The 14112-nt window shown below is 26.2% G+C and overlaps 4 protein-coding genes across 4 annotated transcripts; 3 read left to right on the top strand and 1 right to left on the bottom strand.

The window, feature by feature from the left end:
- Window positions 1-2051: 2051 nt before the first annotated feature.
- Window positions 2052-4540, bottom strand: LOC108554957 (cleft lip and palate transmembrane protein 1 homolog). The gene is given in 5 exon segments (XM_017910383.1): window positions 2052-2953; window positions 3018-3221; window positions 3291-3408; window positions 3485-4069; window positions 4415-4540. Coding segments are annotated over 5 exon segments (1926 nt in total). The 5' UTR covers window positions 4532-4540.
- A 521-nt stretch (window positions 4541-5061) lies between these two features.
- On the top strand, window positions 5062-7008 carry Caf1-105 (chromatin assembly factor 1, p105 subunit). The gene is made up of 6 exons (XM_017910386.1): window positions 5062-5202; window positions 5276-5408; window positions 5470-5773; window positions 5842-6105; window positions 6170-6397; window positions 6489-7008. Exons 1-6 carry the CDS (start codon window positions 5062-5064, stop codon window positions 7006-7008), a joined length of 1590 nt encoding a protein of 529 aa, XP_017765875.1.
- Window positions 7009-9263: 2255 nt separating this feature from the next.
- On the top strand, window positions 9264-11490 carry LOC108554929 (tubulin alpha-2/alpha-4 chain). Its single transcript, XM_017910346.1, has 9 exons — window positions 9264-9275; window positions 9488-9710; window positions 9800-9904; window positions 9979-10175; window positions 10271-10363; window positions 10474-10659; window positions 10769-11017; window positions 11132-11295; window positions 11364-11490. Exons 1-9 carry the CDS (start codon window positions 9264-9266, stop codon window positions 11488-11490), a joined length of 1356 nt encoding a protein of 451 aa, XP_017765835.1.
- A 957-nt stretch (window positions 11491-12447) lies between these two features.
- On the top strand, window positions 12448-13818 carry LOC108554917 (BRCA1-A complex subunit BRE). The gene is made up of 4 exons (XM_017910335.1): window positions 12448-12544; window positions 12617-12918; window positions 12991-13368; window positions 13438-13818. Exons 1-4 carry the CDS (start codon window positions 12457-12459, stop codon window positions 13816-13818), a joined length of 1149 nt encoding a protein of 382 aa, XP_017765824.1. The 5' UTR covers window positions 12448-12456.
- The last annotated feature ends 294 nt before the right edge of the window (window positions 13819-14112 follow it).

The raw sequence follows: 14112 nt of genomic DNA, 5'->3' as shown, positions 1-14112 counted from the left end.
TGTGACGTACAAAATAAAACAGTATTGTTTAATTATTTTTATTTTTCTTATACACTATTATATTACTTCTCTATTTTCGTTTTACATTACTAGAATGACCATAAACAGTCATGTAATATCATATACTTTTGCTGTTAATTCATCTTTGTTAAAATTGTTATTTCACTCTGTACTGTTTGACAAATATGATATATCTTCAAGCTGTGTAAATAGTATCCTCTAATATTTATGAACTTAAAAGAAAATAAAAAAAATTACAATTTTATATAATACGAATGTCTTGTTTTTTTATCATTTACTATTTTAATTCTCTAAATATAAATTAATTACGATATTATATATTACATAAACAAGATAATAGATTTCACCAGTGTCATACAATCTGTAAAATAATATAGTAAAATATAAATAAATTTTGTTTCACTTATAATTGTTTTCGTTTCCATGAACACCATTTAGAACATTGTATACAATCAAATTTATACTTTTCATCTTATAATAATTTATATTTCATTATTTTTAATTAATTTTAATAATTATTTTGAATAAATACTTACATAAACACAATTGTTGTTATAATATTAAATAGAAAATTTATGTTAAGATAGTTTTTTTTTACCTCAAAATAATTGTATTTTATGAATACATTATAAAGCTACTGTACATAACAATTTGTACCTTAAATTATTTATCAAACTGTGTTATTACTTTTTTATAACATATGTGCAAAAAATAGTTATTAAAATCACAATTATTATTATTTTATCTATGCATTACATAAAGATTATTTTTTGAAACTAAACGAAGATAAAGTACATTACTGCATTACGTCATTTCAAAGTCAGCATGTAATAAAAAAAATAAAATAATAACTTATGGTTTGTATTTCCATTTTATCTACTTGATTCAAAAATATAATATTATATTATTCTTGGTAATCATAATTAACTTAAACAATCATTGAAGATAGTAATTTATTAAAAACAATATAATTATAATTTTATCTAAGAGCAAGCACAACTTAATTTTTAACATATTTATCACGCAAATGTATTTAGAATTCATTATTTTTTGCAAAAATGGTTTGCAATATATATATATATATATATACACAGGATATTCCTAAATAAATAGGAAATACTTCATATGCTGATCCAGCAACTAAAAGCAATAAAAGAAGTTTATATAAATATATATCCTATTTTATCTTGACCATAAAAATTGCGAGTTTTATATTGTAAATATTGATACTCCAACAAGTAAAGCTGGTATTACTTATTCTGTTTCTGGAGTTGAACCAGTTCAGTACAGAATTAAGAGTAATGATATCAATGACATGTTTTTATGCATGTGGTGAAATACATGATAATCATTTTATTACCTGAAGGTGTTAAATCAATATGTAAAATATTTTCTACTTATTCAGAGAGATCCTGTATAGATAACAATAAACAAAATATTTATAAATAATTATTCAAAGTTCATTATATATGAATATGATATACAAAATATAATACTATTTTTTACTTAAATTACTCATTAAAATATTTGTGTATGTACGTAGTCCAACTGTACTCCAACTGTAGTCCAAATTGTTTCATATACATGCATATACACCAGTTATAGTTTGAAATATCTTTTACACATTGAAAGAAACTTTATATGTATTTAATATGGTATAAAGTAATGATTATTACAAAGCATTGAAACATAAACAAAGCATAAGTACGAATTTAAATCAAAGCACGATAACAATTGTTTTCTAAAAAGGGTATATGTTTATATCATTTTTTACAATCATAGATTTTTTTTGATATTTTGCCAAGTGCAATGGACATAGATATTGTTATTCAAGTCCATTAATATCTTCGTAAGACTTTTCAATTAGCTAGATTTTAAAACCAAAAGAATATATACATACACACATAGTTACATCAAACTCATAAAGGTACATATTAATGCGTATAGATATATCCTTTGGTACTAATAAATTTATTAATTTAAGATAAAGTTTGAATAATATATTCAATGCTAACATTATGTACCCAACATTACTCATTTTTTTTATTTACTTCACTTTTTGGACGATTTTTAATAGATTCTTGTTTTTTGTCTTTAATTGTTTTAGCTTCCATTTCACCAGAAAAACCATATTCATTTACTCTAGTATGATCAGTTTTGTATATCCATCTTTGGTATAAAAATATGAAGAAAACGATATCATCGCGAAAACAACCAATTCTATATAATGTTGGCATTTTTATAACAAATGCAAAGATATCATCAATAAACGTATTTAAAAATTTGTAAGACATCATGCGCCATGGAAGATGTGCTACACTTTTTAACTTATAATTAATAAATAATTGTGGTGTCATCATAATAAATCCAAATGTTAATAAAAACCCATAAAGCATACTAAGAACCCAAGAATACCATCCTTTATGTTCCAAATACATTAATGAATAAATTGCATATCCTCCCAAAAGAGGATGAAGTGTCCATGACAAATATTTAAAAGCAAGCCTATCATATTCTTTCGTAGAAGATTTTACATATGATCCTTTATCATGGAAACTTATTTTTGGAAAGATACCAAGTATTTTTGAATTTCTATCAACATTAATATTTATGACCTTATTGATTTTCCACACTTCTATGCACAGACCTATTACACAACTAATACGAATAATGGTATTTGTATCGTTGTCAACAACATATAATAAAATGATCAGTGATTGAAAAACATTGAAAAATACAGTATATAAAATTATTTATAATTTATTATAATTAAAAAATTTATTTTTTTTCTCACCATTTTTAAATGCTAAAAATTCAAATACACTGTGTAATACTGAAATAATTATTGTTAGGACCAACAAATAAGGATTTGTTTCTAATAATGTTTCTTTCAACATATCTTCATCATTGTCATCTTCATCTGTTGAATCTCCTATATAAAAATATTATTAAAATCATTTATACTAGTAAATCATTTTAATGATGAAGTAACATACCCATAAGCGAAGATGACCATATATTTCTCATTGTTTGGCTTACATAAATTTGCCACTTAAATAATGAAAGTGGTTGATAAGTTAATTTCAATTCAAGTTCTTTTACAGTATCATTTAGAGGCTGGTAATCTTTTTGCATATTCCAAAAATCATTCATGTATATTACGGGTTTATAGTATTTTTCACCAGGTAGAAAGTGAATATCTATTAAAAAACAATATTTATATACAGTTTTGGCAAATGGTAATTTTAAGTATTCAAGGAGAAACTCACATTTATCAAAAGGTGGTGAAATTAAACCATATAACCAATTACTGTGATCTATTACTAAATTAATAGTTAAATTTGGATGCCAATGTGATAAATATTCTTGATTCATTAGTTCCGCTTTCTATAATGAACATTTAACATTTTTAATTATATATTCCAGAAATATACCTATTCAATGAATTATAATATATATGAACCTCAATTTCTACTTTACTTGCGGTAGTTTCACCAGTTAACAAATTGTGCTTTTTCTGATACCTAATCTTTTTAAATTTATTTAACATTTTTCTAGAGTATGACATATAATCTCCTGCATATATATTTTTTCCCAGTTTAGGATTTGGAGATTTTCCAGTTTTTGTAACATACGCATGAAGATATATAGAGCCATTATTTTTTAATTGATCAGATGGATTAAATTTATAGCTTTTAACTTTTGATCCATCTTTAAGTGGTCCACTGTTCCAATCTCCATATATTAATCCTCGTTCTAACCATATTAATGTTCTTGGATCATCAAACTGTTTAAAATTTTCTGATTCTGATAAATAAACATGTAAATCAAATAATGTTCCATTTTCAAATATGTTTTCAGTTTGTAAGTGTGTTGGGTTGATATTGCCAGTCAATTGAGTATTATCAATTTGAACTCGTTTGAGCAAATGACTGATAAAATAAATAATGAGAGCACGTATAATTAACGATTTTGTAATAGCAAAAAACGATTCTAGCCATGTTGGTTGATGCTTCTTTGTTCTTTGTTCGTCAATATCTGCATTTACCTATGTATAAATAAAAATACAATTTTCAATAAACAGATTTGATAAAAATTAAATTTTGATTATAATTTGCAATATTATCCTCGAACAAAACAGGTTGCAGCGGTTATTTACATCACGATTATTATGTTATTAAACTGTCATATACATGTTAATAATAAATTTACAAACTTGGTGAGTTATGTGTTATAATAAAGCAAAATTTTCAAAAAGTTTTCATCTGAAACTAATACATGAAATATATGGCAATAAAACTGAACCTATTAGTTTTGATGAAGTACAAAGTACAATTCCAAAGATAAAATGCATTATGAAATAAGAAAATACAAAATAATATAATTAACACACATTTCTTTCTTCGTTGTTCTCTGCAGAAATTAATTCTCCATTTTGTCGATTATTATCCATGCTTTCTTTAATGTCTATTTTTTTACGATCGTGATTATCATTTTCAGCACCCACCATTTTTGTGTTCAGATTGTTTCTTATGTATTCCCTTTAGATTTTCAGAGGGAGTTACATGTACCGGATGTACGATATATTTCGTAAACCACATGCTTTATGACACTGAACTTGAATTTTTTATATTTAATTAAATAAATTAAAATATATATAATGAAATATTTATTGATCAATTATATTAGAATTAAATTTGTTTATAATATATATTTAAACTTGATGATATAAATAATTTATAATTACTATAACTTAAAATTATAAAAAATTAGCAACGAAATAAAAAATAATTTTGTTAATTTTTAATGTCCCCAAATCAATTTTTTATAATAAATATTATCCAATTGTATAGCTATCATTGAATGACTAGTAACATTTAGCTAATACAAACGACAGTTAATTAAGATTAAATCTAAAAAGTTATACATTCTGGCGGGTAATGTGACAACTTGAAACAGGTTAGATACAATCTGTTATTATCAATTTATTATTATAATAAAATTGTTTATATTATTGTATTACATCTCTAATTTAAAACTATGTGGTGCACAACGCCTGAAATTTCATGGCATAATCGTGATCCGGTATTAAGTATCGATATACAGACTGGAGTTTATAAAACATCGAAAGATGAAATTTTCTGGCGACTTGCGACCGGTGGTGCTGATTCGCACGTTCTGGTAATGTTGTGAGAACGATTTGTACATTACATATAATATGGAAATATAATTTTGAATTACTATTTTCAATTAGATATGGCATCTAACAACAAATGAAAATGGAGGTGCTATTGTAAAGTGCGTTGCCGATCTAGAACGGCATCAAAAAGCAGTAAATGTAGTGCGATTTTCACCCTCAAAAGATATTTTAGCTTCAGGAGATGATGGTTAGTCATATTATGAAAGATTGATTAAAAGAAAATTGATTAAAATTAAAATATATTTTAGAATCAACCATTGTTTTGTGGAGGCAAAAAGAAGATTGTGAATTTTTCATAATTTCTGATGATAATAAAGATAAAGAGCAATGGACTTCTTGGAAAGTATTAAGAGGACACCTTGAGGATGTTTATGATATCAGTTGGTCTCCAAATTCTAATATGTTAGCTTCTGGATCTGTAGATAATACAGCTATTTTGTGGGATGTTCATAAAGGTCGTTCTACAGCTATATTATCTGATCATAAAGGATTTGTACAAGGAGTTTCTTGGGATCCTTGCAATCAATATATATGTACTATAAGTACAGATAGGTAAAAATATTAAATTTTGGCATTACTTTTAGTACTTGTAATATATTCACTAAATAATATATTTTTAGGATATGTCGTTTAATTGATATAAATACTAAAAAGACAGTACAACGGGTTTATAAAGCCAAGATTCCAACTACAGTAGCTCATCCAATAAAAGATAAAATAGTACGGTTATTTTATGATGATACTTTTAAATCATATTTCAGACGATTAACATTTTCTATAGATGGATTATTACTTATTGTACCTTCTGGTATAATTGAGCCTTTAGAAACTACAGAAAGAGTATCTAATACAACTTTAATTTTTTCAAGACATAATTTGAAAGAGTAAGTTTATTTATACTAATGTATTATATTACATAATACATATAACAGATAAATGTATTTTTAGACCCCTTATGCTTCTACCTTCTTTGGATGAATGCACTATTGCAGTACGATGTTGTCCAATCTATTTCGAATTACAAAAGACTGGTCCAACACCTGTGATAACACTGCCTTATAGAATGGTGTTTGCTGTTGCAACACAGCACTCAGTAATGGTTTATGATACCCAACAAATTTCACCAATAGTTGTAATATCAAATATTCACTATACAAGATTAACTGATGTTGCATGGTAAATAATGATTACTTATATTACTTACTTATATTACTTACCATTTTTATTATATAAAATAGGAAAAAAATAATCTATTTATAACTTTTAGGTCAAGTGATGGTAGAATTTTAATTGCTTCTTCGACAGATGGTTATTGTTCTATAATAAATTTTCAAAAAGGTGAATTAGGTGAAGAATATAAAAAACAAAGTGACATCCCAACAAAACATACCAGTGATAATGATCTTAAAGAAGCTACATCAAATTTTGCTATTAGAAGTGAGAAACCTTTACCAACTACTGATATAGATAATAGTGCCATTGATATAGATATTGCAAAAAATGACTCAAAAGAAAATTTGTACAAGACTTCAGAAAATTCTTTAAATCAGAGTAATAGATTATTGGACCATACTAATCAGAAAATAGATTTAAATAATAAAATGGACATAGAAGAGACTGAAGATATTAAATTAGTTTATAATGAAGAAAGTACTAACGGAATTAGTAAAACAATTACAAAACATATACCTAAAAAATTAGAAATTCCCATAATAATCCCTAATAAAACACCTCGAAGAGTACAATTAATTACACTTTCTAGTCCAAAGGGACTCAAAAAGGAATAATCTTAAGTCTAAAATGTGACTAATAATTACAAAATATTAAAAAATTTATGTACCTTTGTAATATTCCTTTTTATATTTTTTATTATTATAATAAATATCTAAATTATAGATGTAATTTGTCTGTTGTTCATTTAATTTATTTTACAGAAACATTTAATTTATTATGACATTCATTGTGTAATGCCATATAATGAATAAATTAATCGTTGTAATCAATATAATGTTTTTATTTGTGTTTTAATATTTGTATTGAAAGATGTAAGTTTTGTATTGAAAAATATAAATTTTGACTTAATAAGTTACACAATCTATTAATTATTGCAGTTGATAAAGTACATTTACAATATCATGTTTAGTCTCATGATATGTTTCAACTATTGCGAGTACTATAGCATCAACATTGTCACCTGTTAAACTTAGAATGGATATTATATACCTACGAATAATAATATGGCGTATCACAGTGATCAAACTATTCGTTGAGTCAGACAGTAGTCGAATCGTAGTTCGTCCTGACACATTTTTTTATCTTTAAAAATTTACATCATTAACAATGGTAAGTATTTTATTTATTATTTATCATTGTTAATATTTTCGTATTGTCAATGATATGATTACAAACTATAATTACATACGATAATTATAATCAATTATAATTTAAATTATTTTATATATAAATAATGAAAATAATGAATTTTATTTGAAAAAATATACCGAACATTATAAAATCGCTATAGGTAATTATTAAAAAATTGTATAATGTAAATATCTAAATTAAATTACATCATTAATAGAAAAAATTGGTAGCAATTGTTGTAGTACAATAGTTTGGAAATTGTATTAACATTGTGTATAGCCAAGATATCATGTAATTATAATATACCAAGCTTTCTTTGACTTTTAATCGACCGATTAGAGGACTGTCAATAGTAAATCGTATGTAAGAGAGTTTTCAAAGTTAAAACCTTACACAATAAATACATATTTCATGGAATCAAAAGATCGATCTTTAATTATCATAGCATGCAATCTTATAGAAAAATTCTAATTTACACACTCTAAATTTTAATATTTGAATCGAAAAATTTATTATGCAGTCCTATTGCTTAAATAATTTTCATTTTTATTTTGAAAAAATACATTAAAAATACTGGCAATTATACAAAGTAAATTGCTTTTCACTGCAATTAAGTGCAAATATTTCGATATTAACGTTTACAATAAAAAATCATTTTATATAAAATCATTAAATTTATTATCATAAATTCTAGAAAGTATATTGTAAAATATTTATATTTATTAAAAAGAAAAGGGAAAAGAATCTAATATCTCAGTCAATAAGATTATTTCAGCATTAATTTACTTGAATTATTAAATATTAATTATTAACATAAAACACATTTTTTGTATACTCGAGAAACTAATCTTCTCTGGATTTAATTGTATTAAATTTAACAGATGCATATATGTATATTTGAAATCATAATATACATATATACAAATGATCGATCAAATTTGTGGGTGTTTCTTACGCTGCGATGATTACCTATTTGGAAAATTACAAAATTGTACTACATATGAAATAATGTTCGATCAAGCTGCTATGGTTACAGTGTGTCAACCGGTAAAAATCGATTTTTAACGTGATACACCTAGAGAATATGAAATACCGGAAAAGACTATGCTCCGTATTACATAGCGACAACGAATCTATCTCTATAACTATAACGATGAAACGTTCTTTTTTACTCTCCAATTGAATTATTAAGCAAAAACATGGTAGGTCAAGGTAGGAAAACTTTGCAACTTACTGACAGTTATAAGATCACTTTATGTCGATGGGATTTCGACATGTCAGTTGGTAATCACATTCTGTTCAGTGCTTTAACTAATTTAGTTTAAGTAATTCGTCTGTTTTATTCTTCCGGCGTCATTTAAACGATTGGAAAAACTTGATTAAATAATATCTAGTGTTCTTTCAATAATGAAAAGTATACTTCTATGTCTTTCTAAGAAATAAAAATAACTTGTACAGCTTATACAATTCGAAATATTTTACGAAGAGGAAATATCTTACATTCACATAAATATTAATTAAATATAGTAGACGAGTATAAAAAGGATATACATATTACAAATGAGTCTAAGATTCATTCAGATATTATTTTAAACAATTTTTTCATTCCTATTTTGCATTTTTTATTAAACGCAACGATTCAAAATAACAGACAGCAAAAGCGTTCTATTAAAACATTATGGCAAAAAAGGTGTGACATTTCAAGTTCCAATAATGTTAACATGGATAGTGCATTTAGGCGGTTTTTCAATAATTTTCTTCGATTATTGATTCTAAATTAAATGTGTTAAAATTTCCTCAGCTTCTTACGACTTTAATGTTGTTTAATTTCTGTCACAACTAAGTTAAGAAGTTAAATATAATTATTATCTACCTGACATCCTCATCTACAATTTATTACAGCGGGAATGCATATCCATTCATATTGGACAGGCTGGCGTTCAAATGGGTAACGCTTGCTGGGAATTGTATTGCTTGGAACATGGAATTCAACCTGATGGACAAATGCCCAGTGATAGTACTGTGGGTTATGGAGATGATTCTTTTAATACGTTTTTTTCTGAAACAGATTCAGGAAAACACGTTCCGAGAGCCGTCTTTGTGGATCTCGAACCAACAGTAGTAGGCGAGTTTATTAATGAAAAAGTTTCGATTGTCAAATTTTGTTTGACTAGCATGCGATTTCTTTACCTAAAAATCTTCGTAATACTTTAGATGAAGTTCGTACAGGCACATATAGGCAATTATTTCATCCGGAACAGTTAATTACGGGGAAAGAAGATGCGGCAAATAATTATGCGCGAGGTCACTATACGATAGGTATATACAAAGTAATTAAATAGAAAATCAAAGTTTTCTTCTTTTTCTGTTAACTGATAGATTTTATTTTTTAGGAAAAGAGATTGTGGATCTCACTTTAGATCGAATTCGTAGACTCATCGAACGATGCAAAGGTTTGCAAGGTTTCTTAATTTTCCATTCGTTCGGCGGTGGCACAGGTTCAGGCTTTTCCAGCTTACTCATGGAAAGATTATCAGTCGATTATCCTAAAAGAAGTAAATTAACTTTTAGCATTTACCCTGCGCCTCAGGTAAAAAACATATTAAATATAAAAAAATGTGATCATTTGTTGGTAATGAATCGTGATAACTATACGTTGTACGTATATGTTACGTAATGCATCAGGTATCAACTGCCGTTGTAGAGCCATATAATGCAATTCTTTATACGCATCCAACGTTAGAGCACTGCGAAGTAGCTTTCATAGTTGATAATCAAGTATGTATTACCATTCAATATTTGCAATTCTTACGATCAGTCATTGTGTAAACTTAAAATATAATTCCATCTTTTGCAATACCATATTTGTGATCGATAACAATTTACAGGCTATTTATGAATTATGTAGAAGAAACTTAAGCATTGATAGACCAACATATACAAATTTGAACCGTTTAATTGGTCAAGTTGTTTCATCGATAACCGCAAGTTTACGATTTGATGGTGCTCTTAACGTTGATCTTACCGAATTTCAAACGAATTTAGTACCATATCCACGTATTCATTTTCCTCTCGTAAGTCAGTAATAAATTTTTGTAATTTTATTACAAAATATTATTATGCACAAGCATATAATATATTCCGAATATTTTAATACTACATTAAATAGTTTACATTTTGTAGGCGACTTATGCTCCTGTTTTATCGGCTGCGAAAGCGGGCCATGAGAGAATTACAGTAGCGGAAATAACAAATTCGTGTTTCGAACCAAATCATCAAATGGTGAATTGTGATCCACGTAGAGGTAAATACATGGCAGTATGTATGCTTTATAGAGGAGATGTTGTTCCTAAAGATGTAAATGCAGCGATTGCAACAATTAAGAGACAGAAACATGTTCAATTTGTTGAGTGGTGCCCAACGGGTTTTAAGGTTTGATATTAATTCTATAGATAGTATTTTTTGGAAATAAACAAAGGGAAATAGGATAAAGATTTTGTTAAATTTTATCAAATAAATAATTTATGATTGTTTATGTTTGTATAGGTAGGAATAAACTATCAACCACCTACTGTAGTGCCAGGAGGCGATCTTGCAAAAGTAGAAAGAGCTGTGTCTTGCCTTTGTAATACTACTGCAATAGTTGAGGCATGGGCTAGAATTGATCATAAATTCGATTTGATGTATGCTAAACGAGCGTTTGTTCACTGGTAAGTTACTATCTTTGTCACGTACGTATATGTATATCATATGTATATGTAAATTTTTTAAACCATAGGTTTGTCGGAGAAGGTATGGAGGAAGGTGAATTTGCAGAAGCGAGAGAAGATTTAGCAGCTTTAGAATTGGACTATCGTGAAGTCCAAGAAGACGCTGCTAATACTGAAGAGGAAGAAGAATATTGATTAAAAAAATCTATCCAAGATATATTATTTACATCAACTTTTTAATTAAAATATAATAAATAATATTATTAACACCTAAGAATTTATGCATTTGCATCATAATTATTTCGTAACAAGCACAATTGGACGGTGTTTATTAACAGGTTGCGAGCGAATATTAAATGCGATTACCTTATTTGTGTATATTTTAACTTTGTATAATAAAGATTCTTTAGACCATTTATAAAATAAATAAATATCTAACAAATAAAAATTTATATTACGTTTTCATTTGTTTTGTATTTTGAACAAATGAATTTTAGAGCCACTACTACATTAGTTAGTTCGAACTAGTAAAAATTGAAACCGATTTTCATGTTGAATATCAATGTTAAAAAAATTAGATGTTTTAATTCAGAAATAGTTTCTTTACACTATTATTAATGTTAAGAGAATTTTAAGTTTAGTTTAATTAAATTAACAAAAATTTTATTAACTACTTAAGGCAGTAACCTAAAAGATAACACTTTCTCTTCGGACAAATACCAACATACATTTAATTATATTCCTAGAACAAAATGTAGTAAATTTATTTTTGATATGATCTAATTTTTTTAATGGTCTTGTACGATATTTTAATAATCATAAATCTTATTTTTTTATCGTTATTAGTGTAACAGTATATCTATATGAAAAGAATTTATATGCAATTGTATTAAAACATATCATTATGTAAAAACAAAGTATTATCAATTGATTTGCTCCACTATTACGTATAAAACTGTTTTTCCATTCTAAACGTCAGATTGCCATGAACATTTGAAAACATTAGAATTACAATAACAGAATACTATTCCTTAATTAAATAATGTAATACAACTTTGTTACATTTTATGAAACTTCTTGTAATACGCTTAAGCATCATAGTAAAAATAAGAATTTGCTATAGTTTATGATACTTAAATTATTTAAATTAAAAGTGTTACAATGTTAAACCAACAATGTGCAATTTTAACTGTCATTGACTCATACATCGAGCCACTTTTAAACCGTGTATTAACGACGGACAAACTTGGTTAGTTCTACTTCATAAAATATGTTGTAATAAATTATAATTGTGTTATTATATTCCTCTATTTTGTTAAAGGGATTTGTTGTGAAGCAATTAAGGTAGATTCCATGTCATCCAGTTGTGGAAAATTTCAAGGAGATCGTTTTAAATTATCCATTCCTTATGCTAAACAAAATTTAACTTGGAATGTATTTTTTGATTCACAGTGCCCAGAAATGGGTCCTGATTTCATATTTAATGATAATACTTTCTTAGCAGATATGGATGTAGACACTTTATCTGTCAAAGTACCTAGTCTTGCTAAATGGAATCCTAATGATGGAAATGCATTATTAAATGTCCTTATGGAACTTTTGTCATGTTATAAACAACATCAGGTTTGTAATTTTATATTCATAAATTTCATTAGTGACCTATATTAAATTTCATACATTTTTCCTTTACTTTAGATACAATTACTTCAGAAGCAATCTCGATTGCAATTGGAATATAATATGCTAATGGAATCAACCGAAATAAAACCAGAAGATGTCGAGATCATATTGTTACCTTGTAGTTCTAAACCAGTAGAAGCTAGATTTCTAATAAGTTTATCAGTGGATCTGTCACAATTACAAATTCGTACTTGCAAGTCAGAGAGTGATGTCGCAATACTTCTTATAATATTTTCCGGAGCAGATTGGAGTCGTATTACTCCACAGCTTGATATTTCAAAATCTTTAGAAAAAATTTTTAGTGGAACAGGTGCATTATATTTACCCTATTTTGTACCTGATACATGTTTGACACATTATGTATCAAATATAAAAAGATACATAGCAGCAAAGGTATTTAATTCATTTTAATTATATTTCGTAATCATGTTGCGATTATTAATAAAATAAGTTTTATTGCAGGTAAACTCAATTGTTCAAAGTTTAGAAAAAAGAAGAGAATATATAACAACATTTTTAGCTTTAAAACGTAAAGCTTGTATAGAATTTGATACTATAAATTGTAATTATGTAACATGTTTATTGACTGATGATGGCTTTTCTACAGTATTGCATATTCAACTGCCATTAGGATTTCCTCAAGAACCACCTATGATTGAATTACATTCAATATATCATATGACATCACAGCATATTTTTTACAGTGAAAAAGTAAAAAGTTATCCCTACAATAATACATGGTCATCAAAAATTATGATTTTAAAATTATTTAAATATATTAATAATATTATTAAAAAATTTAAACTTAATTCTATTAAAAATTGTTCTGAAACTCAAAGTTAGTTTATTAAATAAGATAATTTATTGCAATTGTTTGTAATGTTAATATAAATCTCTTTTTTACATATTTGTAGTTATCCTTTCTAAACAAATCCTATGTAAAAATAATAAGTACGACATAAAAAATATAATGTTATTTATATAAAAAAACAACCAAAAAGTTCCTTTTCACTAATTGTGATATAATGTTTGTGTTTTAAATAATTAATAACAATAAATAATTTTATGACACGTAATTCTATATTTTAATAAGAAAAATCTTGATATATTCGTATATGTATTTTGATAATATTAAAA

Source organism: Eufriesea mexicana, unplaced genomic scaffold, assembly GCF_001483705.2.
Source record: "Eufriesea mexicana isolate 0111107269 unplaced genomic scaffold, ASM148370v2 scaffold100, whole genome shotgun sequence".
NCBI lineage: Eukaryota > Metazoa > Arthropoda > Insecta > Hymenoptera > Apidae > Eufriesea > Eufriesea mexicana.
Note: the sequence above shows the minus strand (reverse complement) of the source record. Positions and strands in the feature narration are given on the sequence as shown.